The sequence below is a fragment of the Callorhinus ursinus genome, unplaced genomic scaffold, assembly GCF_003265705.2.
Source record: "Callorhinus ursinus isolate GAN/ISIS: 27379988/994484 unplaced genomic scaffold, GSC_fseal_2.0 scaffold14, whole genome shotgun sequence".
NCBI classification, from domain to species: domain Eukaryota; kingdom Metazoa; phylum Chordata; class Mammalia; order Carnivora; family Otariidae; genus Callorhinus; species Callorhinus ursinus.
The window spans coordinates 46,312,916-46,337,856 of NW_027397076.1; the positions used below are offsets into that span (position 1 = coordinate 46,312,916).

The window sequence follows — 24,941 nt, forward strand, 5'->3', positions numbered from 1 at the left end:
CCCTGAACTTCTTTACTTCTCTGCTCACAAAGGCTAATAATCTTTGGAGACACCAGCAGGCCATGTAGGATCGAGGTCAGCAAATCATGACCTGTCTTCCGGCCACCCCAGTAGGCACCCTCTTGTAATGTTTTTCTTCTCACCCTACTGTTTAGAACAGCTTTTCCTGTCCCTTTAGATTCTTCCGGGGGCAGGGGGGGAGCGGCACTGAGAGCCATCTATGAGTTGAGGGGTATGGTGAGCGGTTCTATAACTAGCCCATTGTCACTTAGCTGGTTGGTGACAAAGCCAAGATACAAGCCTGGGTCAGTTTGACTCCAAAGCTCATGTGTTTTTAATGTGGCTGTGGAGAAAAGGAAGGGGAATGACCACAGTAGCCTTCCCCTTCTCTTTGTTTCACAGGTAGTTGACCTCTGCTTGGGTAGTCAAACCCTCTGATGGGGCTCACAGATGTCTATTCAGGGAGAATCCCATTTTAATTTGGGGGATTTACCACTCTCATCCTGGAATGCCCTTCCTGCTCAAAACAGCTCTGACTTCTGATCCTGCAGTGATTCGGACTCCTGTCTTTGGCCAAATACACTCTTGGCCAAGAGGCCGAGGAGGCACAGGGTCAGGCGGCAAAAGCAGTCACATTTAGGGGCCCAACTTCCTAATCTTAACCCTTCGTAATCCCATTCAGCTTGCTCAGCTATATGGGGATCCAGACCAAAAAGATCCCAGTTAGTCTATGGATACACAAGAAGGTCATGAGGATATAGCCCTCTCCACTGGAGCCCTGCAGCGTAGAAGGAGGCATGCTATAGTCCTTTGGCCCTGTTTTTCCTTTTCCCAGCCAAGCCTAGAAACAGACTCAGATATCCATATAAATAAGTCTTTATTGAAAAAAGTACATAATTCAGAATAAATATAATAAATAATCCTCCCCAAGCTGCTGCCCTGAGGATAAATAATCTCAAGTTTTCCCTTCCTATTTAATAAATACCCAACTTTGTCCTAGGTCAGCAGCATAAGTTAGTCAGTATCGGGAATTTTCAACATACGCAAGTCTCATTAGAATTAATGGACTAATTAACTTGTTGGCTCACAGGCGCTTGGGCTGGTTCATTTTAGCCCTGTTGAGCCAAGGAGATCTGGGTGCCATCCGTAGGCCGTTGGCCTGAGGGGCTCAGGGTTGCTGCTCCGTGGGCAAAGACCCGGGCAGCTACAGCCAGAAAGGCCTGAAGGCTGCGAAGGATCTTGAAGCGGAGAAGGAGACGCTGCCATGGCTGGCTGGGACTGGGGCTTGGAGTTTGCTCAGTCTCCCAGTGGGGCCCCTCAGGCTGAAAGGACACAGGACACGATCAGAGAGAACTCTAGATCCTTCACCCTCCAGTCCTCGTCTCTGCTACCTGCAAGCCCCCATTCTCCAGGCCCCTGGTTCATACCTGCAAGAGTTGCCTAAGGCCCAGGAGGGAGGCGTGAAGCTGGCCCGCAGGGCCATCGGGGAGTAGCGAAGGCTCCCCTGTGAAAATGTCTGAGCCCAGCAGCTTCTCATAAAAAACCAGGCCCCGGTGGATCCTTTGTAAGCAGAACTGGTGGGGGTGGGGGGAAAGAAAGCGGTGAAAGGAAACAGATCCCTTCCTCCTACTCCCTTCACCAAAGACCCACCCAGTTCTTTGCCATTCTTAGACACTGCTATGGGCTGAATGTTTGTGTCCCCACAAAATTCAGATGTTGAATTCTAACCCCCCAATATAATGGTATTAGGAGGAAGGGATTTCACGAGGCGATGAAGTCATGAGGGTGGGGCCCTCTTGAACGCAGTTAGTTCTCTTCTAAAAGAGACCCACGGAACTCCCAAGGCCCTTCTGTTGTATGAAGATACAACGAGAAGTCTGGAGTCTGGAAGAAGGCCCTCACCTGACCGTGCTAGCGCCCTGGTCTCTGACTTCCAGCCTCCAGAGCTGTGAGAACTAAATTATTTTTGATGTTTATAAGCCACCTGGTCTGTGGTATTTGGTATAGCAGGCTGAACGGACAAGGACAGATAGAAGTTCTCCCAGTTCACCACGACACCCCACGATGTCTTAGTCCCCTCTTCCTGGAGGTCCAGCCTCATCTTACTACCTGACTGTTGTCTCTGAGTCCTTGGGGATCACAGCCATCCCCACACTGGATGCGGGGGACCTCATTTGTGGTCTCGCCATCTCCCTCTTCTCTTGGGAGGTCCTGGAATGGAGGAGGGGGTGGGAAGAGTGAAGAGATGAGAGAAGTGCTTTCAGACTCCACTAGGACCCTCAGGCCCACGACTCTCCCAGGAACCGCATTCCCCCATGTCCTCTCTTACTCTGTGATGTGATGACCTTCGACCCTCCAGCTTCCATCCAAAGCCACAGAGTCTTCCACTGCAGCCTTGGAGAGCTGGGATAGGCTCCTGTTTGGTGCCAGAGCCTGTTACTTACCACATGTCCCATCGGAGGATGTGCACTCCAGGCCAGCGTGCAGAGCTTCTGTGAGAGCTGTTGGCCCCGAGCCCAGGCAGGGCGACGGTCCTCAGGCACAGCCCGGGCCTGAGCCAGCCGGGGCAGCTGCAGCAGCAGAAGCAGAAGCATCACAGCCCTGCTCCCCAGCATCTTGTTGCCTGCTTCGCAAATCTGGCTGGCTCTGTGCCTCGCACCGGTCCTTGTGGAATCTCTACCCACTTCCCTTTCTTCTGAGCCTGATGCTCTCCGTTCTGTGTGTCTCTGATTTGGTTCCTTCTGTTGTTCACTGAGTTTCTGAGCTGCTTCCTGCTATTTTTCTCCCCTTGTCTCTGAGTCTCTTTTTAAGGTCCCTGCATTGTAAGGCCCGCCCTTTATACTAGCAGGTGACTCACAGCAGGTGGGATTCCCCTCCCTGCATCATCCCCCTCCGTGGGGAGCCCAGGTAGGCAGCCTCAGCTCCAAGGGAAATGAGATGTGTGGTTGCTGTGGCTGGAGGCCTGGGATGGGGCATATGTGTAATGCTCTTCATGAATCGCAATGGCTGTGGAGGGGGTGGGGGGTAGGAGGAATGAATATTTAAATGAATCTAGTCTCAAGTTGCTTCCTGTTTAACCTTTCCCTCATCTTTTTGCTTCTCAAAGCTAGATCTTTCCCCCCAGCATCTAATTTCCTTACCTCCTGCCTGAGGAAAAAACAAAAACGGAAGCATTCATTTATTTCCCAATAGAATAGCGGGCCCAGTTTGGAATGAAGTTTGGTTCCCACCTGGTGCCCTCTATCTAAGAAGCAGGGGGCTTCTCTCTCTCCCTTGGGAACAGTAATTTTCACTGGAAAAGAGGGACCTCGACAGCACTTTGTGAACTGAGAAGCTATATAAAACCATATAAGGTATTACTGCTCCCCCTTCAGGCCTCACTGTGGAGGCTAGGAGGGCTCTTGGAGGGAGAGTTGTAGCTAAGAACCATGTGATTTCTCAGCCTCAGTGGCCAAAAGTTTCATAGGATCTGTGGGGTTCAGGTGATGGTTCTTTTGGGATATCAGTATAAGCAAGGGCTAGGAGTCAAATTTAGATATAGAATATATATCCCAGCACCCAGCCCCCATCCCACAGTTAGGAAGTCCAGGAGTTCTGGGGAGTTGAAGGTGTGCCGTGTCAATGACCCTGGCCAGTCCTTCAGCCTGTTGCATCCATGGGTAAAATCCGCTGACACTGATTTCATCACCCTCCCTGATGCAACATCCAGTGAAACAGCTGAGAATGTGAGGTTGGGCGTGGGAGTGGGGGGTGGTCCAAATATGGGACTGCCCCAACCCCAGTGGAGGGTCCCCAGAACAATTTGGACGTCAGAATGAGGACATGGCTGACCACACAGATGGTCCTGAAAGCCTCCCCAAGAGGTTGACCCTTCTCTGAGAAAGTTACCCTTGACAGAAGTCTCCCTTCCCTTAGAACTATTCAAAACCGCCCAATGAAATTTTGATTCAAATATTAGGACTCTGTTGTAAATCTATCCTTTGGATAGAACATTCCCAGCATCAGGACAGGTTATCTCAGTTTGAGTGGGAAATGGTTTGCCTCTCTCTAAATATGGTAGACACAAATGGAATAAGGAAATGGGGGTGGGAGGGAGGAGGGGAAGCTCACCTCACTGTGTTTAATGTCTCCTGTGTTCTTCCCACCTCTGGCCCCATTCTGGGAGGCCTAAAGGATAGGAGATGAAAGGTAAAAGAAGGAGGAGGAAGTAGACTCCTGGGGGATGGGGTGACAGAGACAAGGGGGAGTTGGAGGCACGGGGCTCTGCTGCTTTGTTTCACTTCCTGGTGCTTCGAGAGTTGGGTAGGAAGCAAGGTTGGTGGGGTGATTGTGGGACTGTTCTGTGGCAGGAACTACTTCCAGGACTAGATCTGACCCGGAGCTCCAGTGACCCCTTGACGTCAGCAGGGACTCAACCGTTATGCAAATCACATTCACAAGACACTCCTAGGCAGGCCTTTCCAGTTGGATGCCCAGGCTCCAAATCCAGTTGAAGGTCCCCTAGGGAGTTAATAATGATGGCTAATATATAGGCAGCTCTCACTTTATGCCAAGTACTTGGTCTAAGCACTTTTTATGCATTAACCCATTTAACTCTCACAGCACCCAGTGAGGTAGGTACTATTATTATCCCTATATTACAGATGAAACAGAGATAAGTAATTGACCGACGATCACGGAGCTGAGTAGCCAGAATCCCAGGGCAGACAATCTGCTTTCAGATCCTGCATTCTCAATCATTCTATTACACTGGACACTGTGAGGAGACACAAAGTGTCTTTATAAAGTGGCTCAGTCAGTCCAGGTATCTCTGAGTATCGGGGGCCCTGCAATTCTCATAGGTCTGTGAAGTCTTTCTCAAACTGAGACCTCAATATGGAAATTTCTCAAAGTGTACAAACTGTCTAGGTCTCTCAGCACTCATCTTTTCCCAAGATTTTAAATCTAGGGACCTGTGAAGTCAGATCAGTTTGAGAGACCCTCTGAATTAAGGTGTTTTTCTCTCCATCTTTGACTTCTGACTGATTCTAGGACCCCTGTGAATCCTGGAAGTCTATGGAGTCCTTTTCTTTTTTAAAAGATTTTTATTTAGGGGGACCTAGGTGGCTCAGTCCTTTGGGAGTCTGCCTTCGGCTCAGGTCATGATCCCTGGGTCCCGGGATCCAGCCCCACGGTTCCCCGCTCAGCTGGGAGCCTGCTTCCCCCTCTGTCTCTGCCTCTCCCTCTCTGCCCTGCTTGTGCTCTCTCTCTCTCTCTCAAATAAATGAAATCTTAAAAAAATTTTTTTTTATTTGAGTGAGTGAGAGAGAGCATGAGTGGGGGATGGGCAGAGGGAGAGGGAGAAGCAGGCTCCCCGCTGAGTAGGGAGCCCGATGTGGGGCAATTATGACCTGAGCCAAAGACAGATGCTTTACTGACTGAGCCACCCAGGCACCCCTGAAGTCCTTTTATTACAGTGTATTTAGCAGCCTTTATTGAGAGAGAAGTGCTTTAACTCTATCCTGGGTGAGAAGTTCCTTCCATCAAGAGGCCCTCTGTGTGGCCTTTAGAAACTGAGCTAAAGTGCCGTGGAGACATCTCACAACCTGGTCCCATTCCACAGCAGTTCAAGCTCAGAATCAGACCCCAAGAATCCCTAAAACTAACTGTTGATGCTAAATCTGTAAGAGTTTGGGGTAAGCAAATGTCCCAATTTGCCGTGCTCATCCCCCTCTGAGGGAGAACGTCCTGCTTCAACAGCTTGGGGAATTTGATAGCTGAGGGGTCTTGCTCCCCGGGATTATCACTGGGGCAGGTGGGGAGGGGATCATCACAGATGGGAGTTTCAGATGGATGCCTACAGAATCGTAGAAGACGCGGCTAGTTGGGCCGTGTTAAGAACCTGGCTCCCGCTTCCTTTTTTCTCTCCCATGCCTGGAAATGATAGGAAATGCCGGCGAGTTTCGGGGGCAACAGGGTGAGAAGTGGCGGAGTAGCTCACAAGAGCCCAGCGGACAGAGGGGGTGGACTGGACCAGGCTGGGAATACCCAGCAGTCGATTCCTAGTACTTTACCTTGGGCGTCCCTTATTCTAGAGTTTCTAAAGTTATAGGGAGTATGGAAGTTCGAGTTTCTCGAGTTTCAGCGAGTTCTCATAGTTTTGTTCAAAGAAAGCTTAAAACAGAAGGGGTTACGTTTCACACCAAACACGGCCGGCCAGAGTCTGACGCCGTTTGTCCCCACCGGCGGCCCGTAACTTTGTTTTTGCCCAGCCCTTACGTCACGCGTCTTCTCGCGGAGCCGTCTGTACCTGGCTCCTTCTGATTGGCTTAGGTGAGCCCCACACCCTTCCTGATTGGAAGCTCCGACTGGGAGGGCGACGTTCTTTCCGCCGTAGGGTTTGGTTGAGCATCAGGCGCGGGGGAGAATTGGGGAAACTGGAATTTCCCGCGGAGGTGACGGCGCTTTCTCTCCCCTACTCGTTTTAATTCCACGCGCTCCAAAATATCCGCCATGGAGAAATCTTGGTAATGACCCAATCCCCATAAGCATCCCAAGAAACACATCTGACCCCTGCCCTAATCCCTCCCCTCCCCGCTGCCGGGGAAGAATTCTGGGTAATTGATTTCTCTGGTTCCCCTAGAGAATTGTGGGTAGCTAGCCATTTTCATAATGTCCCCCCACCTCTGCCCCAATTGTGGGTAACTGGACATTCTTATTTTTCCCTGGAGAATCCTGGGTAACGTTGCAGAGGATTCTGGGAAACTGACTTCTTTCGTTCTCACCTCCCAACCCCGTACCCCTCATCCCTAATTTTGGGAAGCAAGCACCTTAGCCCCTCTGTCTAACTCCTGTCCCGCAGTTGCTGCTCCTTCCACTGATGGTTGTGGGGTGAACCAGGCAAGTGAGCAGGCCTGAAGGGAGATGGAAAGGAAGTCATTAGGTTAGATAGTGGGGTGGTGGGGAGTACAGAGGGCCTAGAGGAGAAAAAGGGACATGACTTCCACCTTTACCCCCACTGCCCATCCCCTTCCTGCCTGCTTCATCCCCTACCTGACATTCTCACATCTGCCTGCCTCATCTCCCTCCCGCCCAGATAATCGAGAACATACTAAATACAGGTACCTCGGCCTGCCACTGACTCAGCTACCTCTTTCCCTTTGCAGGCCAGGATGTCCATTCTAGGCCCACTGGTGCTGTTCTGCTGAAGGTTGAGTCAGGCCTGTTAAGGACCTGTTGCAAGGGAGGGTGTGACAAGGGTCTAATCTGCCATCGTCATCATGAACTTCGAGGGTCTGGACCCTGGACTGGCAGAATATGCCCCAGCCATGCATTCTGCCCTGGACCCTGTCCTGGATGCCCACCTGAACCCAAGTCTGCTACAGAATGTGGAGCTGGACCCGGAGGGGGTGGCCTTGGAGGCTCTTCCTGTCCAGGAGTCAGTGCACATAATGGAAGGTGTCTACTCTGAATTGCACAGTGTGGTGGCCGAAGTGGGTGTGCCTGTCTCCGTCTCCCACTTTGACTTGCACGAGGAGATGCTGTGGGTGGGAAGCCACGGGGTAAGAACTATACCCCTTTGTAAGGGATGAAAGGAGATGTTGGAGGTCTTTTATCTGGTTTTAGCCCAAGGGCAGCTGCTTTACTGGGAGCCAGAACTGAGTTGAGGTGATGAGAGTTAGTTGGGTCCCTAAGTCAAGTCAGGAGGAGGGGAGTGGAAGGAGCCATAGGATCCAGGGAGAAGTTACATAGGCGTTCTTTTTCAGAAGTCCTCTTTCTACCACTATTTGCTCCTTCCAAGCTTTGATTAATCTTGATAACTATATCCATCAGTTAGTCTGTAGTGTCCAAATCCAGTCTCTAATGCCCCTCCTCTGTTTTCCATTTTTTTAATTATAGAATGTTTAACACGTGTTTCTACTTACCTTACACAGAATCATTTTGTCTTCTCTGGCTGATTTTAATCTCTGTGAGAGCAGTTATCAATGTTAATTTTTTTAAAATGTGTATTTATATTGCCAATATGCTAGGGAGCCCAAGATTTTGTAGGAAATAACACCTTATCCTTGGTTTACTAATTTACCTTCCATAGAACATGAATTGTGCTTTTCTCATTAGAAGGAATGAGCTTTTTTGGTAATACATTCATTTCAGTATGCAGTATTTACTGCTATGCTAGGCCCAGGGAATAAAGCTGAATAAAACATAATCCTTGCCCTCAAGGAATCTATAGAACAATGAGGAAAAAATGATACATAAGCAGATAACTTCATGATACTTCAGAAGAAACTAAACTGTTTCACTTACTGATTACGAACTTAAGATGTAAACTACTGAGTGCCAGTATGAAAACAGGTACTGAGTGGAGAGGGGTCAGAGGGCCTTCAGAAAGAAGTGACACCTGAAGTGAGTTTTTGAGAGGTGAGTAGGAGTCAGGTGAAGAAGAGGGGGAAATGCTGTCTTGGCCAAAGCAACAGGATAAAGATTTCCAAGATACTATACAGTGGATTGCAGAGTGCGGGAACTATAAGTAATGAGGGTTTACTGCACTGGGAGATAAAGCTGAAGAGATAGACATGACTTCATTCAACTAGTGTTTTTTGAGCACCTACTAAGTGCCAGACCTTGCCGTGTGGTCTAGGTTTAGAATGAACATTTAAGAAGTCAACAAAAATACATTTATATTAAGTGTTGTTTAGTATCTTTAAGGAAAATAAAATGGAGTAAGGGGGTTGAGGTAATGAAGGGTGGGAGATGTTACTGTTTTAGATAGTTGGTCAGGGAAAGGTCTCTCTGATAAAGCCACATTTGAGTGGAGACCTGGATACAGTCCGTGCTATCCTTTCTAAGTCCTCTAGAAGGGAGAAAGGAAGCCATGTAGATATCCGGGGGGTGGGGTGGGGGTGGCGGGAGAACATTCTAGAAAAACCTCATATGCTGTGTTAAAAGAGCCTGGACTTGATCCTTCACACTACTGAAGATTTTTATCCAGAATGATAAGGTTAGGTTTGTATCTTAGAGTGCTGAGGTAGAAGTAGAGAGTTTGATTTAAGGGGGACAGGGCAGGACTCCATGAGATCAGTTTGCAGGTTATTGTAGCAGTTCACATAGAATATGAAGGCCTGAACGAAGCACTGTAGAGATGTATACATGAGAACAGATTTGGGAAATATATATTTATATATATTTTTAAAGATTTATTTTTTTATTTATTTTTAAGATTTTATTTATTTGACAGACACAGCAAGAGAGGGAACACAAGCAAGGGGAGTGGGAGAGGGAGAAGCAGGCTTCCTACTGAGCAGGGAGCCCGACGTGGGGCTCGATCCCAGGAATGACCTGAGCTGAAGGCAAATACCTAACGACTGAGCCACCCAGGCGCCCCTTATTTTTTTTTTTTTTAAGATTTTATTTATTTATTTGACAGAGACACAGCGAGAGAGGGAACACAAGCAGGGGGAGTGGGAGAGGGAGAAGCAGGCTTCCCGCTGAGCAGGGAGCCCGATGCGGGGCTGGATCCCAGGACCCCGGGATCATGACCTGAGCCGAAGGCAGACGCTTAACAACTGAGCTACCCAGGCGCCCCAGATTTGGGAAATATTAGGACGTAAACAGGACTTAAGTTGACTACCAGTGACTTAATCCATTACATAGGTCGTGGTACCATAGGGAATATAGTTAACTGAGATAAGGAAAGAAATGATGAATTTAATTTGGAATGTAATGAGTTTGGGGTTCTCATGGAATATCTAAAAGATGTTTAGTAGGTATTTGGATGTATAAGTCTGAAGCTTGAGGCAGTGGTGTGGGCTAGGGAAGGGAGTTAGGGTCCATCAGTTTGGAAGACTAGTGAGAAACTAGTGGACTGGGAATAGCCATGTTTCAAGAGTGGTCTGAAGGGAAGCGTGTAAGGACAAGGTATGAGCTAAGAGTCAGGAGAGAAACCAGTAGTGAATGATGTCATAGGAGCCAAGGGTGGAATGAGTTTCACGTTCTCTCTATTCCAGCCTGTGACCCACAGTACACATTTCCCAGATGCTGGTAGAGATTAAGACTTGACTGTGGAACATAAGAAAGCCTGTGGAGGATGGAAGGACCCATGTCCCTGACCTGAAACTGTTCTAACCAACTGAGCCATTACCTATTCAGCAGGGTCATTGTGAGGATAAAATGAGGTAGATTTTACAAAAGTACTTTGTAAAGCATTAAACGAACATAGATAGTATGATCAATGTCCTTATCATTTAGATTGGTCCCTGGGCTTATGCCTTAGGGGCTGCTAACCAGAAAGGCCAAGCAAGAATGGAGGAAAGCTGAACAACATCCTTCCAGTCCCAGACCTGTATCTGGCCCCTCCATTCAGGGTGTGTCTCATCTCCCCCCCCCTCCCCCACAGGGCCATGCTACTTCATTTTTTGGCCCAGCCTTGGAGCGTTACTCATCCTTTCAGGTCAATGGCAGTGATGACATTCGACAGATCCAGAGCCTGGAAAATGGTATTCTTTTTCTCACCAAGAACAACCTCAAGTATATGGCTCGTGGGGGCCTCATTATATTTGATTACCTGTAAGTAGCTTCTCAGCTCTGGACTGGGAAAGAGGGTCCCTCCTCAAATGGGAAGGCTAAAGGATTGGAAGCTTTTGAGGGCTGGTCCCTTAGCCTTTTCTCTCCGCCACAGGCTAGATGAGAGTGAGGATATGCACAGTCTCCTGCTGACTGACGGCAGCACTCTCCTTGTTGGTGGGCTGCAGAACCACATACTGGAGATTGACCTTAACACTGTCCAGGAAACTCAGAAGGTACAAGCCTGGGGCAGGAAAGACCCAGGCAGGGTCTGAGACTTTCGGGGGCCTGGGGATATACCTGGGCTGGGAACATGACTAAGTGTATGTGCAACCTTTCTGTTCCTTTGGTCTGTGGGAAGAATGATTCTCACTGGTTTTTCCTGCTTTCCTTCCCAGTATGCAGTCGAGACGCCGGGAGTCACTATTATGAGACAGACAAATCGCTTTTTCTTCTGTGGCCACACATCTGGCAAGGTGGCTCGGTTCTGTTTCCTCCTACCACAAGGCCCTGTTTCATCAGACATGTGTTTGGGCTCTTCCTTTCCCTCAGTGCTGGGGCTGTAGTGGGGGGATGGGAGGAGTAAACAGAGTTCCTCCTCAGCCACGACATACTAGATTATCTTTCAGCCTGATGGTTTCTGTTGTAACTAGATACCTTCCAGGCCAAAGAGTAAACAAGAGTTCTCTTTGGGGTCCCTTCCAGCTCTGGGCTTCTCCTTCTGCCTTTTCTGTGCTTTAATTGCCCATATCCTAGAGCCTTAGTTCTTTGGGCAGGGGCCTCACGGGGTGAGGTAGGTGGCAGGTACTTTTCCCGATGACAGTACTGGAGGATAACCGAGTCATCTCTTCTTCAGGTTTCCCTGCGAGACCTCCGTACTTTTAAGGTGGAGCATGAGTTCGATGCTTTCTCAGGGAGTCTGTCAGATTTTGATGTGCATGGCAACCTGCTGGCCGCCTGTGGCTTCTCCAGCCGCCTCACCGGCCTGGCCTGTGACCGTTTCCTCAAGGTGTATGATCTTCGCATGATGCGTGCCATCACACCACTACAAGTACACGTGGATCCTGCCTTCTTGCGCTTCATCCCTACCTATACTTCTCGACTTGCTATCATCTCCCAGTCAGGTAGGAAGGAATGCAGGGAGGGGTGGGAGGCGTTGATGAGTGAAGGAGAACTAGGTACCAGAAGGACTGTACTCCCAGGAACCTCTTTGTTGGAGGAAATAGTAACCTTTCAGTGGGCTCTCAGGGTCACGCTTTGGTTTGGTCAGAGATTAAGACTTTTATTTTCTCCCCGAGCGTGAAGAACGTAGAACAAGATAAAGGCGGAGCAGGTGAAACAACTTTAGAACGGCCTCTACTGGGTAGCAGACTTGCCTGTGGTTTATGGGAAGGCATCAGATGGTATTCTTTGTATCTCTAGGCATGAACTTAGGCCCCATCTTTCCTTGATACTAGGGCATAAGAGGACGGCCCTCTTTCAACTTTCAGGGTTCATTGAGCTTCCTCCTCTCTTCTAGGGCAGTGCCAGTTTTGTGAGCCCACAGGCCTGGCCAACCCAGCGGATATCTTTCATGTGAATCCTGTGGGGCCTCTGCTAATGACATTTGATGTATCGGCCAGCAAGCAGGCCCTGGCCTTTGGGGATTCTGAGGGCTGTGTGCACCTCTGGACTGATTCCCCTGAGCCTTCCTTCAACCCTTACTCCCGTGAGACCGAGTTTGCTCTGCCCTGTCTCGTGGACTCGCTGCCTCCTCTGGACTGGAGCCAGGACCTGCTGCCGCTTTCCCTCATCCCTGTCCCGCTCACCACTGACACACTTCTCTCTGATTGGCCTGCTGCCAACTCCGCTCCAGCTCCCAGGTTGTACCTCACATCTGGGCCAAAAGGAGGGAGGGAGAAAGGACCAAGATACCAGGATTCTCAGCAAGCCCTGTAGTAATCTTCTTTCCTGATTTTCGTCTGCCCTCAGTATCTTCTTTTTTTCTGGCTCCTTGGGGGTTGGGGATATGATGGGCAGACACCACAACCTTCAAGCCTTAGAACTATACTACATTCCAGGCGAGCACCCCCTGTGGATGCAGAGATTCTTCGCACCATGAAGAAGGTGGGCTTCATTGGCTACGCGCCCAACCCCCGCACCCGGTTGCGCAATCAGGTATGTTGAGAGGAGAGAAGGTCAGCCCCCACCCCAGCCCCCTGGCATTTCTCCTGTCTTGTTTCTTTACTAGTCCTCAGCAGTTTTTGCTTTTAGTCAGTCAGTAAAGGTCTTTTGAGGCCTACTGAATTGAAGGTACCATGCTAGGTGTTAGGGAGGATTCAGAGACACAAAAGATAGAAGGTAGCTGTTAAGAGGTTTAGTATTTGGGGGCGCCTGGGTGGCTCAGTCGTTAAGCATCTGCCTTCGGCTCAGGTCATGATCCCAGGGTCCTGGGATCGAGCCCCGCGTCGGGCTCCCTGCTCAGCGGGAAGCCTGCTTCTCTCTCTCCCACTCCCCCTGCTTGTGTTCCCTCTCTCACTGTGTCTCTCTCTCTCTCAAATAAATAAATAAAATCTTAAAAACAAAAAAGGTTAGTATTTGGTTGGTAAAGGTTAGACCTGTCTGTAACAAATTATGTATGTTCTCTCGTGAAATGCTGAAGTAATGTCGCAGGCATTCAGTACCAGGGCTGTTTGGAGGGAAAGTGTTACTCTGGGCCAGAGTGGTCAGGGAAGACATACTGAAAAAAGTGGATATTGACCTGGAAAGGTGAAAGATGAGTAAGTAGAAAGTAACATGGGAGCACGTTCAAGATGAGAGGTCAGTGTTAGCAAAGGTCTCAGAAAGCATAACTGCAAAAGGCATGTCTGATGGGGACGGTGATTGGACCAGTCTGGCTACAGCGGTGGTTGGTTTTGGGAACTCGCAAGACGTTAAGGTCGGAAAGAGCCCAGTTGTGAAGCCTGAATACCAAGCGTATAGTGGGAGAAGTGATGCACTGAACTAGACGTTTGGGGAGAGTCTGGTAGTATGATGCTGGACAGAGTGAATGTGCAGAGCCTGGCGTGGAAGCCATCATCATCCAGCTGTAACGAGGTGGGGGGGTGGCAGTGGGAAGAAAAAGGAAGCAGTGGCTGCTGAAAACCCCAGGAAATCAAGTGTTCAGTGTTGGGATCAAGGTGGGGGGACAGACACGAAAGGTGATTACGACAGCCAACACAATTACCTCTTCTTAAAAATTCTAGATTCCTTACCGACTCAAGGAGTCAGACAGTGAATTTGACAGCTTCAGCCAGGTCACTGAGTCACCGATAGGACGGGAAGAGGAGCCACATCTGCACATGGTCTCGAAGAAGTACCGCAAGGTGCTGGGGGACACCAAGGAAGGAGCCCTCTGGGACTTGGGGAAAGGTTCCCTGGGACAAGGGGGTCATACGAGAAAGGACTGAAGGACTCAGTCGAGATGCCTTCACCTACCACCTGGACTCGGGAGGGAGGTTCTGGGGAAAGTTCTGACTTCTCAGAAGATCTAGGGGACCCTGAGGATATCTTCATCTTGCCCGGAATGTTTCTGCCTCAGGTAACCATCAAATACTCCAAGCTAGGGTTGGAGGACTTTGACTTCAAACACTACAATAAGACCCTGTTTGCTGGATTAGAGCCCCACATCCCCAATGCCTACTGCAACTGCATGATCCAGGTAAGGGTGGCTCCGCCGGTGACTTGACCAGGCCTACTGCCTTTCTCCGTCTCCGCGGCCCCACACCCACTACTCTTTCTCCAGGCCTCTCCAACCAAGCCCACTTTACCATGGCCTCTGCCACTATTCCTTCTTGCTCCACAGCCTTCACGTCTCCTCTGTGCACTCCATCCTTCAGTGGCCTGCTGCTTTGTATTCTTCGCCAGCTCACTTAACCTTCCTGTCCCTCTTCCTCCCCGTACCGGTGGCCTGCCTCAGTTCTCTTGCTCTCCCGCCCCCCAGGTGCTGTACTTCCTGGAGCCTGTTCGCTGTCTAATCCAGAACCATCTTTGCCAGAAGGAGTTCTGCCTGGCTTGTGAGCTGGGCTTCCTCTTCCACATGTTGGATCTCTCTCGGGGTGACCCTTGTCAGGTCAGTGTCTGGAGACCTGAAACCATAAAAGGGGAAGGGAGGTGGACGGTAGGCAGGGACATTGCTGTGCAGACGGCCACAAAAGAGAAAATTTTCCCCCGTTTTACCAACACACTTCCTGGATTCCAGGGCAGTAATTTTCTTCGGGCATTCCGCACCATCCCTGAGGCGTCAGCCCTTGGTCTGATCCTGGCTGACTCAGATGAGGCCTCAGGCAAAGGCAATCTGGCCAGGCTTATTCAGAGGTGGAATCGCTTCATTCTCACTCAGCTGCATCAGGACATGCAGGAGCTCGAAGTACCCCAGGCTTATCGAGGTGCTGGAGGCAGGTATGAAATGGGGCTGTGAACGGTGAAGGCCCCCCTGTGACCTCAGGGGTCTCCTAACTGCCTCCATGTGCATGCATTGCCTTCCCCACTCTTAGCAGCTTTTGCTCATCGGGGGACTCAGTCATCGGGCAGCTGTTCAGCTGTGAGATGGAGAACTGCAGCCTCTGCCGCTGTGGCAGTGAGACCGTGCGGGCCTCATCCACCCTGCTCTTCACGCTCTCGTACCCCGAGGGAGGCACCAGCGGTATACCCTGTGGCTGGGTTGGGAAGGCTCCCCCAGATGTCCCGTAACATCAAGGAGAGGGTGTTGGGGGGCTAACAGTGGGCCGAAGGGAGAGCGGAGAGTGAAGCATCCAGTTTCCCCTCAGATAAAACCGGGAAGAACTGTGACTTTGCTCAGGTGCTGAAGCGAAGCATCTGCCTGGAGCAGAATACACAGGCCTGGTGTGACAACTGTGAAAAGTACCAGCCCACGGTGAGTCCTCCCTCGTTGGGGACCTGGCTGTGGTCTCATCTGGGGCTAACTGTGTCAGCACTGCCATCTAGGGGTCTGTAGAGAGTGGGAAGAACCTTAGTTTGAAAGTGCAGATCCAGGTTTTACTGTTCCCATCCAGGGTTCTTTCCTGTAGGCTCCCTGCCATTCCTTGTTTTGTTCTCTCAGATTCAGACCCGCAACATCCGCCATCTGCCAGATATTCTCGTCATCAACTGTGAGGTGAACAGCTTGAAAGAAGCTGATTTCTGGAGAATGCAGGCTGAGGTAAGGACCAAGTCTGGAAGCAGGGCTTTAAGTGTGCTTTTTAGGTTTCTCTCCCTTCTGTGCTCCATTTATGATTAATGCTTCTGGGGAATCAGATTTTTTTTTTTTAAGATTTTATTTTATCCATTTGAGGGAGAGAGTGCACAGGGGGAGGAGCAGAGGGAGAGGGACAGACGGACTCTGTGCTGAGTGCAGAGCCTGACTTGGGGCTCGATCCCATGACCCTGAGATCATGACCTGAGCCAAAACCAAGAGTTGGACATTTAACCAACTGAGCCAGCCACACACCCTGGGAATCAGATAGTTTTTTCTTTTGTGTTCAGGTTGCCTTCAAGATGGCAATAAAGAAGCATGGTGGGGAAATCTCCAAGAACAAGGAATTTGCTTTGGCTGATTGGTAGGTACGGCCTTGAGGCAGTAGTCAAAGGACTGAGCTACCCAGTGGCTCCTCTTGTCACTGGCTAGATTTCAGAACAAATTTCTATATCTCTTTTCCTGATAGGAAAGAACTAGGGAGTCCAGAGGGTATGCTGATGTGTTCCTCCATTGAGGAGTTGAAGAATGTCTGGCTTCCTTTCTCCATTCGCATGAAGATGACCAAGAACAAGGGGCTGGATGTTTGCAATTGGACTGATGGGGATGAGATACAGGTTGTTGAACAACTGGGAAGAGAAAGGGGAATAAGGGAGAGAAGGTTGGGACAGAAGCAGGGCAAGGGGAAGATGGAACTTAGTATAGGGAAAAGGTAGGGAATAAAGCTGAGTATTTACCCGTTGTGAGCTTTTCCAGAGTGACTCAGTTCAGTATTGAGAGTCATAGATGGGCTAGGATGGAGATAACCCACCTTGGTCCCCCCCTCCCCAAACCCCAAACTCCCTGTCCTCTATCCCCATTCCCCGTCCTTCCCCACCCTTAAACTTAGCTTAGCAGCCTGGGTACCCCCCTCACAGTGGGGCCCAGCCAGGGCAGAGGAGGAGCATGGTGTCTATGTGTATGACCTGATGGCTACTGTGGTACACATCCTGGACTCACGCACAGGGGGCAGCCTGGTGGCTCACATCAAAGTTGGAGAGACCTACCACCAGCGTAAGGAGGTGAGTGAGATTATACAAGGCAGCGACACTCCTGGTGGTCGCCACAGTGGAGTCCTGGGTCTGTCCCTGTCTTGAGTCTGAGCCAGAGTGATCCAGCTGTTACTTTAGCGACAGTCTTTTTTCTCTATCTCCACAGGGTGTTACCCACCAGCAGTGGTATCTCTTTAATGACTTTCTTATTGAACCTATTGATAAGGTTAGTTGTAACACATTCCGTTCTCCCTTTTATCTCCCCTTTTCCTAGCGCTCTCATCTTCATCCTAGAGAATGCCACGCAGATTCGCAGATTCCGGAGGGAGGGAGGGGGGAGGGAGGGATCCTTAAGAATAAAAAGCGTTAGCAGAATTAAAAAATAGCACCTAGTTCTATCTTTTGTCTGGCTACGGAAAAAAGAAAAAGGGGCATATATGGAGGCCATTAAGTGCTTTTTCTTTTCTAGCACGAAGCTGTGCAGTTTGACATGAATTGGAAAGTGCCTGCTATCCTATATTACGTCAAAAGGAATCTTAATTCCAAATACAACCTGAACAGTAAGTGGTACAGAGTAGACCAAAGGGTGTGGGCAGTTTAGATTGATCTTTAGGAAGAGATCTTCTTAAGATTAGGATAGGTAACAGTGTTAATATTTCCAGGGATACTAAAGAGAGTCCTGTTCATCAGGCCTTAAATTTAGAATCTGCAGATCCTGAGGTGTAGTGGGGAAGAGATGATGGGGGGAAATCTGATCAGAATGGCTAAGGTTATGATTTTGAGTCTAATCATTCTTCTCCCCAAGTGAAGCTTTCTTCTTCTTTTGGAGACAAACTCCTTACTAAGGCCCTTTTTGGTGTCTTTAAACCATAGTTTCCCTGCAACTTCATGGATTTTTTTTTTTTTTTTTAAGATTCTATCTATTTGACAGAGAGAGAGAGACAGCGAGAGAGGGAACACAAGCAGGGGGAGCGGGAGAGGGAGAAGCAGGCTCTCTGCAGAGCAGGGAGCCCAATGCGGGACTCAACCCCAGGACCCTGGGACCATGACCCGAGCTGAAGGCAGACGCTTAACAACTGAGCCACCCAGGCGCCCACTTTATGGATTTTTTAAGCTAAAGTCTTACTCTTTCCTCTCTGCTTTTTTGGTTTTTTTCTTAACGTATTCCTTAATAAGTTTTCTGATTTGATCTGTTCCATCCATCTGTTCATCAGACATGATCTTTTTACTCACATGCTTTGATTATTGAGGGATCACAGTGTAGACCCAGTCTCTGGTCAGCCATCTGGGTTTCCCTCCTCTGGTTACTTCCCTATCCCCAGCCATCTGTCTTCTGGATTTTCCCTTCCAGTCAAGAACCCTATTGAGGCAAGTGTCCTGCTGGCTGAAGCCTCACTAGCACGGAAGCAGCGGAAAACACATACTACCTTTATTCCACTGATGCTGAATGAGATGCCACAGGTTGGGGACCTGGTGGGCCTGGATGCTGAGTTTGTCACCCTTAATGAGGTAACAAAGTCCAAAAGGGTGTGGTGTTGGAACAGAACTCTGGAGATACTAGGAGTTGTAAGCAGTTCTCGGATTTCCTTGTCAACTCTTGTCACGTAGGAGGAAGCAGAGTTACGCAGTGATGGCACTAAGTCTACCATCAAACCAAGCCAGATGTCAGTAGCAAGGATCACCTGTGTTCGGGGCCAGGGACCCAATGAGGGCATTCCCTTCATTGATGACTACATCTCTACCCAGGAGCAGGTATTAGGATATGGAGGTGCAAGTGAGACAGACCTTGTGCATATGTAGAGTGCTCTAGAACCCAGGGAAGAGTGGTAGAGGGAGACACTGCACCTCACTTCCTAAACAACTTACCCTTTTCTCTATGCCTAGGTGGTGGATTACTTGACTCAGTATTCGGGGATAAAGCCAGGAGACCTAGATGCCAAGATTTCCTCTAAGCACCTCACAACTCTCAAGTCTACCTACTTAAAGCTTCGTTTTCTTATAGACATTGGAGTCAAGTTTGTGGGTCATGGTCTGCAGAAGGACTTCCGGGTCATCAACCTCATGGTTCGGGCAGGGCTCTTTTAAGAGTCTTTGAATTTGGGCTCTTTAAGGTTTACGTTATGCTTTTGGAGAATGGGAAATTACAGATTGCCTGCCTTCAGTCTCCCACTCTTTTATCTCTGCCAGGTGCCCAAGGACCAAGTCCTTGACACTGTCTATCTCTTTCACATGCCCCGAAAACGAATGATTTCCCTGCGATTCCTTGCTTGGTACTTTCTAGGTGAGTTGGTGTACCTTGTAGGCCCTTGTGGTGCTCATGTAAGAGTGGGAAAAAATGTTGTAGTTGTCAGAGGAGTAGGGAGGACCCTGAGTTAGTGGTGAGAGTTACTGATGGATTTAAGTAGCTTCAGTATCCCTCTGCACTAGGGATGGTGTTTGGCTTTTTCCCTTGGGGGCAGTCAAGTGTTTTATTGTTTATTGGGAGTTGGGAGATGTGAGTAGGGGACATGTTCTTACCTTCCTTTGCTAGGTCCCAAACTATTCCACTTCTAATTCCCCTAGACTTAAAGATTCAAGGGGAAACCCATGACAGTATTGAGGATGCCCGCACAGCCCTTCAGCTCTACCGAAAATATCTGGAGCTAAGCAAAAATGGCACCGAGCCTGAGTCCTTCCACAAAGTGCTCAAGGGTCTTTATGAGAAGGGCCGAAAGATGGACTGGAAGGTGCCTGAACCTGAGGGCCAGACAAGTCCCAAGAGTAAGACCTGGGATGGGACAAGGGAAACTGGACAGGGTGGGTTTTGATTGCGTATATGAAGATTATACCCACGATGATGATAATGATCATGGTGATGTCAGCAACAGTACCACCCCTACCTTGTATTTGTAAAGCACTCAATAGTTTACAAAGCACTTAATCTTCCCAACATTCAGTGTAATAGATTTTATTACTGAAACTCTCCATTGATTCTAACCTTCTTTTGCCCAGTTCTAAAATGTTTGGGGCAGGTTTGCCCTCTTTTCTCTTGCTTTTTCTACACTCACCTTAAGAGTCAATGCTCTTGGTTTTGTCTCTGACAGATGCAGCTGTCTTCTCTTCAGTGTTGGCGCTCTGACCTCACCCTCTCCTAGCGAACTACCCCCTCTCCCTTCAGTGTTCTGTGGCCCCAGAACTGGGAGATGGCTTCCCAAGTTGGCTACACCTTGTCTGCTTCCAGAATTGGACCTCCTCAGGGTCTACAGATGGTGCTATTAATAGAACTGGAATGCAACAGAGTTGTTGCAAAGGGAAGAGGAGCCAGATTCCTTTTTCATCCTTTGCAAAATAGCAGGCCAGAAACAGAGTCTGGAAATGACCCACATGGAAAGTAATTGGTAATCTCGATAAATATCCTGGGTAATTAATATCCAGGCAAAAAACAAAACAAACCACACAAAACAAAACTAAAACGCTCCTACAACCAGTACTCTCGGTTCCTAGTTGGCTAAGGACTGAAGTCCTGGACAGTGACAGGGTTACAACAGCAGCTCAAGACAGCTTAAGTCTCTGACTGCTTGAGGGATGCCTGGAGGGGCCAGGACATAGAGTATTGGTGCCCCTAGCAAACCAGTGTTGCCAACACCATCATTGCCAAAAGGGCCTTTGGGTCCTAGACGAAGCTTGGCTGCTGGCTTCACTCCTGCTGACAGCTGAGAAGCCTCTGTCTTCCATCCACTCTCCTGTCCCAGTTTTGTTATTTTTAAAATTTTGTTTTAAACTGCATGTTTTATAAAATAAAAACAAAAATATTATTGGCTGTCATCTATGTCATTAGAGACCTGGGAGTGTGGGATGCTCTGACTTAAGCCCTCCTCTACTTTGCATTAGCTTTAACAACTGGAAAAAAACAAAGCTTTCAAATTCCCACCTAGAAATGAAGGTGAAGCTCTGGAGTCCACGGTTAAAGATGTTGGAGGAATATAATTATGTCTTTCCTCCACAATGTTAGGTCTTTGCAATGGCCGCCTAGTACCCTAAGGTCAGATTCTTTTAAGACGTAGGGTATGGTTTCCTCGTTAAGTGTAAAAGGGAAGTTCGGGAAGCTGACAGACTACAGGTTCCAGGTTACCTTGAGACCTGTCGATACTGGTACACTACACGGCATCTGTGTAGCGCTGCGGTGCTTCCTGGGAGATGTAGTTTCCGGACTATTGAAACCAGGGCTTCTCACCCGCTAGCAGTGCACCTTTCTTTTGGAAGGTCCTAGCCCACCTAGACTGACACGCGCGCCGGCGCGCGCCTGACCGCCTCCTTACGTCACGCCGCGCACTGTCCTTGCTTCAGGCCACTTCTATTCTTCGGCTGACCCCTGGTGGTCACGTGGAGCTGCTCGCCACGCAAGTCTGGGTCCTTCTGCGATCCACCGGGGTCCTTGCTGCCTGGAAGCCGCTCCTGAGCTGCCTGTTCGCGCGAGAGTTTGGAGGGGCGGGTTTGGGGTCGGTCTCCGGTGTGGTGCTCGCACCGCCGCGCATCGGAACCCCGCTTGGGCAGCCGCTTAGAGTGCGAGGAGCTGGGTCAGGCAGTCGCTGGGGCATCCGTGCCTGGAAAGTGCCGGAGCGCTCTGGAGAAGCTTGGACAGCCCCGCTCCCCAGCAGCCAGGTGCTAGGGTCCGGAGCTAAAGTGAGAGTCCGGCCGTCTTCGAGCGCCTGGGCCACGGCGGCGGCCCTGGGAGCAGAGGTGGGACGGGTGCGAGTGGCACCAAGTGTCGGGGATGGACTGGAGCGGAGGCGATGGCGGCGTTCTTAGAAAGAGGGCTGGTCCGCACGGGAAATAGCTTATAGGCTGGAGGTGGGGATGCAGTAATCTAAGGTGGTGCGTCCAAATAGGCCCCAGTTGTTGAGTGCTCTTCTTCGCCCACCACCTCGCTGCCTCCTGGCCTGAATCAGCTGCCTCCCTTGCCGGCAGCTCCTCTGTGCCTGCCGTCCTCGCTTACTCGCCAGCCTCCGTTCCGCAGCTGCCACATAACCCTGTGAGCCCTGGGCAGCCGACGCTGACATCTGGGGCCTCACCTGTCGACGTAGTGTCTGGGGCTGAGCCCCAAGTCCCTAGCTCGCGCTCTCACTCACCGCCGGGGGGAATCCGAGGCCTCAAGTGCTGGGAACAGAGGAGTCCCTTTGTGTCCTGGCCATTTCCTGAAAAGTAGAGCCAGAGTCACCGTGAGGCCTTTGTAGGCCTTGGGACGAAGGATGGGGATGGGGGGGGGAGTAATGGAGTCGGCTGCTCACACCTATGTTTTATGCCAACCCAAACCCAGGTGGAGCAACCCCGTTACGCTAAAGATGAAAGGCTGGGGTTGTCTGGCCCTGCTTCTGGGGGCCCTGCTGGGAACTGCCTGGGCCCGGAGGAGCCAGGATCTACACTGTGGAGGTAAGGGCACAAAAAGAGAGAAGTGAGAGAAGGAGGGTGGAAGAGACAGAGCCTTGGGAGAGCATGAGATCCAGGCCCTGGGAGATGGAGGAATGGAAATCCCTGGGTGATTCCTTTCTCCCCTCCTCCCTCCTCCTCTCTCTCGCCTCACACCAGCTTGCAGGGCTCTGGTGGATGAACTAGAGTGGGAAATTGCCCAGGTGGATCCCAAGAAGACCATTCAGATGGGCTCTTTCCGAATTAATCCAGATGGCAGCCAGTCAGTGGTGGAGGTAACTGTTACTGTTCCCCCAAATAAAGTAGCTCACTTGGACTTTGAATGAGGACTCAGCTAATTAAGAAGGACCTTGGTTTAATAGAAATGAAGAAAACATCGACCCAGAGAGGTATCTAAAAGATTGGGTTTTCTCATTTGTAAGAGGCTTCCAGGCTTCTACCCTGTGCATTTGCTTCCTGGCCCCAAACCTTAAGACTTTATTTCTGCTGTGGTTGTTAGCAAACCCTGATCAGCCCCCTTCTCCACATCCTTAATTCATGTCACTCATGTTCTCACTATGGCATAATCATATACATACATTCATTCAAAAAAGAAAGAGATGGTCTTATCCTTGTATTTAGGAAACTTATGTTTTAGTTGAAAACATGACACAAATACACCAAGCTGTATCTGGTGAGCAGTATATAAAGAAAAGTTAAGGCTATGATGGGTGTGAGATGCTTTAATAATTGTTATCCTCAAAGCCTATACTACCACTCTAATGCTCCTATTGAGGACAGGTATTAGTCTCATTTAATACAAAGAAAGACAATCATTAGCTTACACGCATAAGAATTAAGGGAATTCAAAGGAAAAAAACACATAGTTAACTAGGATTAATCAAAGAGGTCTCTGTTTATCTAGAATTTAGAGCTAATGATACTTGTTATATTTCTTAGAATTGGATAGCGAAGTAAAATAGGATCGTATATTTGAAAGCACTTTGGAACTCTACAGATAAATTGTACTGTTTTTAATTCGGGAAGGCTTTTTAGAATAGGTTGGTTGAACTAAATTTGGAAGGAAAAGTAAGGATATAAATTACTAACGTACAGACGTAGAAGAATGTGACCCAAGGCTGAGGACATTTCTAGGTGCCTTATGCTCGCTCAGAGGCCCACCTCACAGAGCTGCTAGAGGAGGTATGTGACCGGATGAAGGAGTATGGGGAACAGATTGACCCTTCCACCCACCGCAAGAACTACGTACGTGTAGTGGGCAGGAGTGGAGAATCCAGTGAACTGGACCTACAGGGCATCCGGATTGATTCGGACATCAGTGGTACTCTCAAGTTTGCGGTGAGCTTTGGGAGTGGGTAGCTGGTTTTTGAAACTTCGGGGAGTTATTGGAGACCCCAAGTGGCAAGTTGTGCTAACATCCTCCTCTCTGGAGGTGGAGGCAAAAGGCTGTTTCTTGCTGCCCTCTCTCACTCGTTTCTCCCTTGGCTTGACAGTGTGAGAGCATTGTGGAGGAATATGAGGATGAACTCATTGAATTCTTTTCACGAGAGGCTGACAATGTTAAAGACAAACTTTGTAGTAAGCGAACAGGTAAACTACTCACTCCCACTTTACTGCCTGTCCTCACAGCCCTTTGGAACCCGGCACATTCCCTAGCATGTTCCTCTACCTCCCGCCCCCAACCCCCATCCTCTGATGTTAGCTCAAGACTTGGTTTCTATTGCCTATGACTTAGGGACTTGGGTTCTTCCTCTCCATTCTCTTCCTGTCAGCTTTCAGAATTTGTGGCTCTCTCACTTGAGATACAGGTGAGAAGATAGTGGGAATGTTTTGTCATTTAAAAGGATATGCTTTGAAAATTGGTGGTTGGTGTGTGCCAGTTTGGTTTTGGTTATTTTCTCAATAGTGGCATATATCGGTATGAGAGTGGCATTTTCCTTCAAACTGTTATGTGCTATTTGCAGATCTATGTGACCATGCCCTGCACATATCACATGATGAGCTGTGAACCACTGGAGCGGCCCAGACTGACAGGCTTGATGGATCACCCCCAGGAGGGGAAGAGGGTGGCAATGCCTTTTATATTATGTTTTTACTGAAATGAACTGAAAAATTGTGAAACCAAAAGTATGAACTGTGTTGTCTTTTCATACCCAGAATCAACCCTTACAGGTAGGCTTAAAGATAGGGGATTCTGGATAGGAAAGGAAAGGGAAGGAGGAGCTTTGGAAATGGTGTAGCACGAAGGTAGGAGGAGTCTGAGGCTTTCATTCTTTTGCCATCTGAGATTCCTGCTGGACTCACAAACTAGATAAGCACTTACCAGTGCTTACTCAGTACCATGTGTTTAGAGTCTAATCGTGGAGAGAAGAGGAACCTCTGTGATTAAGCAAGGAAACATAGGTAAGTGTGTGGTAGTATGGGACTCTAGAAATTACTTGTATTTATACTGATGAAACAGAAAGTAAGACAGAGCTTGGTCTTGAAATAACGGACATGCATTATTCTCCCCTCCCTGACCTTCCAGATGGAGGGATCAGCAGTAGCAGACAGAAAGGGGAAATGGATATGATCAACTCATCTGAAAAGTAAGGGCTTTATCAGATAGGGAGAGATGAGGTAAGGAATGTTACTTAATGAAGCCCCTTGCTTGCTGGCCTAAGCTTTTAGATTTGATGCCAACTGCAACACTAAAGTATACCTTTATCATCTCCATCCGTCACTCTGTACTGTAAGTCTGTCCCCACTTT

General features: G+C 49.1%; 3 protein-coding genes across 13 annotated transcripts; 2 read left to right on the plus strand and 1 right to left on the minus strand.

Annotated features, from left to right (window-relative positions):
• Positions 1 to 872: 872 nt before the first annotated feature.
• Positions 873 to 4,342, minus strand: IL23A (interleukin 23 subunit alpha). Its single transcript, XM_025882773.2, has 4 exons — positions 2,445 to 4,342; positions 2,110 to 2,211; positions 1,428 to 1,574; positions 873 to 1,322 (listed from the first exon to the last, which is right to left on the minus strand). Exons 1-4 carry the CDS (start codon positions 2,613 to 2,615, stop codon positions 1,110 to 1,112), a joined length of 633 nt encoding a protein of 210 aa, XP_025738558.1. The 5' UTR covers positions 2,616 to 4,342; the 3' UTR covers positions 873 to 1,109.
• Positions 4,343 to 6,346: 2,004 nt separating this feature from the next.
• Positions 6,347 to 20,579, plus strand: PAN2 (poly(A) specific ribonuclease subunit PAN2). Of its 10 annotated transcripts, none has more exons than XM_025883466.2 (26): positions 6,348 to 6,506; positions 7,146 to 7,541; positions 10,376 to 10,545; positions 10,658 to 10,778; positions 10,941 to 11,018; positions 11,399 to 11,666; positions 12,062 to 12,404; positions 12,603 to 12,699; positions 13,767 to 13,886; positions 14,102 to 14,221; positions 14,504 to 14,632; positions 14,903 to 14,961; positions 15,060 to 15,205; positions 15,330 to 15,436; positions 15,623 to 15,721; positions 16,045 to 16,118; positions 16,224 to 16,371; positions 16,672 to 16,815; positions 16,952 to 17,011; positions 17,255 to 17,345; positions 18,137 to 18,294; positions 18,394 to 18,537; positions 18,670 to 18,849; positions 18,973 to 19,066; positions 19,348 to 19,545; positions 19,869 to 20,579. In XM_025883466.2, the coding sequence occupies exons 2-26, from the start codon at positions 7,260 to 7,262 to the stop codon at positions 19,901 to 19,903; spliced, it is 3,465 nt and encodes a 1,154-aa protein (XP_025739251.1). In that variant the 5' UTR covers positions 6,348 to 6,506; positions 7,146 to 7,259; the 3' UTR covers positions 19,904 to 20,579. The 10 variants fall into 10 exon arrangements, with proteins under 10 accessions (XP_025739252.1, XP_073756937.1, XP_025739251.1 ...); XM_025883460.2 differs by having other exon boundaries at positions 6,349 to 6,506; positions 14,762 to 14,961; positions 15,057 to 15,205; XM_025883461.2 differs by having other exon boundaries at positions 6,349 to 6,506; positions 14,762 to 14,961.
• Positions 20,580 to 21,021: 442 nt separating this feature from the next.
• On the plus strand, positions 21,022 to 24,318 carry CNPY2 (canopy FGF signaling regulator 2). 2 transcript variants are annotated; one of them, XM_073900842.1, is made up of 6 exons: positions 21,022 to 21,447; positions 22,082 to 22,194; positions 22,351 to 22,466; positions 23,326 to 23,529; positions 23,685 to 23,781; positions 24,156 to 24,318. In XM_073900842.1, the coding sequence occupies exons 2-6, from the start codon at positions 22,107 to 22,109 to the stop codon at positions 24,197 to 24,199; spliced, it is 549 nt and encodes a 182-aa protein (XP_073756943.1). In that variant the 5' UTR covers positions 21,022 to 21,447; positions 22,082 to 22,106; the 3' UTR covers positions 24,200 to 24,318. The 2 variants fall into 2 exon arrangements, with proteins under 2 accessions (XP_073756943.1, XP_025739255.1); XM_025883470.2 differs by having other exon boundaries at positions 21,024 to 21,504.
• Positions 24,319 to 24,941: the final 623 nt, after the last annotated feature.

Bases quoted from the DNA above. Each gene is read 5' to 3' on its own strand.
- IL23A (XM_025882773.2), bottom strand. From the start codon at position 2,615: ATGCTGGGGAGCAGGGCTGTGATGCTTCTGCTTCTGCTGCTGCAGCTG. The intron at 2,212-2,444 runs GTAAGTAACAGG...CCTCCATTCCAG, and splicing joins ATCCTCCGATGGGACATGTG to GACCTCCCAAGAGAAGAGGG. The intron at 1,323-1,427 runs GTATGAACCAGG...GTGTCCTTTCAG, and splicing joins GCCTTAGGCAACTCTTGCAG to CCTGAGGGGCCCCACTGGGA.
- PAN2 (XM_025883460.2), top strand. From the start codon at position 7,260: ATGAACTTCGAGGGTCTGGACCCTGGACTGGCAGAATATGCCCCAGCC. The intron at 12,700-13,766 runs GTATGTTGAGAG...TAAAAATTCTAG, and splicing joins GCACCCGGTTGCGCAATCAG to ATTCCTTACCGACTCAAGGA. The intron at 17,346-18,136 runs GTAAGTGGTACA...TTTCCCTTCCAG, and splicing joins TTCCAAATACAACCTGAACA to TCAAGAACCCTATTGAGGCA.
- CNPY2 (XM_073900842.1), top strand. From the start codon at position 22,107: ATGAAAGGCTGGGGTTGTCTGGCCCTGCTTCTGGGGGCCCTGCTGGGA. The intron at 22,195-22,350 runs GTAAGGGCACAA...GCCTCACACCAG, and splicing joins CCAGGATCTACACTGTGGAG to CTTGCAGGGCTCTGGTGGAT. The intron at 22,467-23,325 runs GTAACTGTTACT...GGACATTTCTAG, and splicing joins GCAGCCAGTCAGTGGTGGAG to GTGCCTTATGCTCGCTCAGA.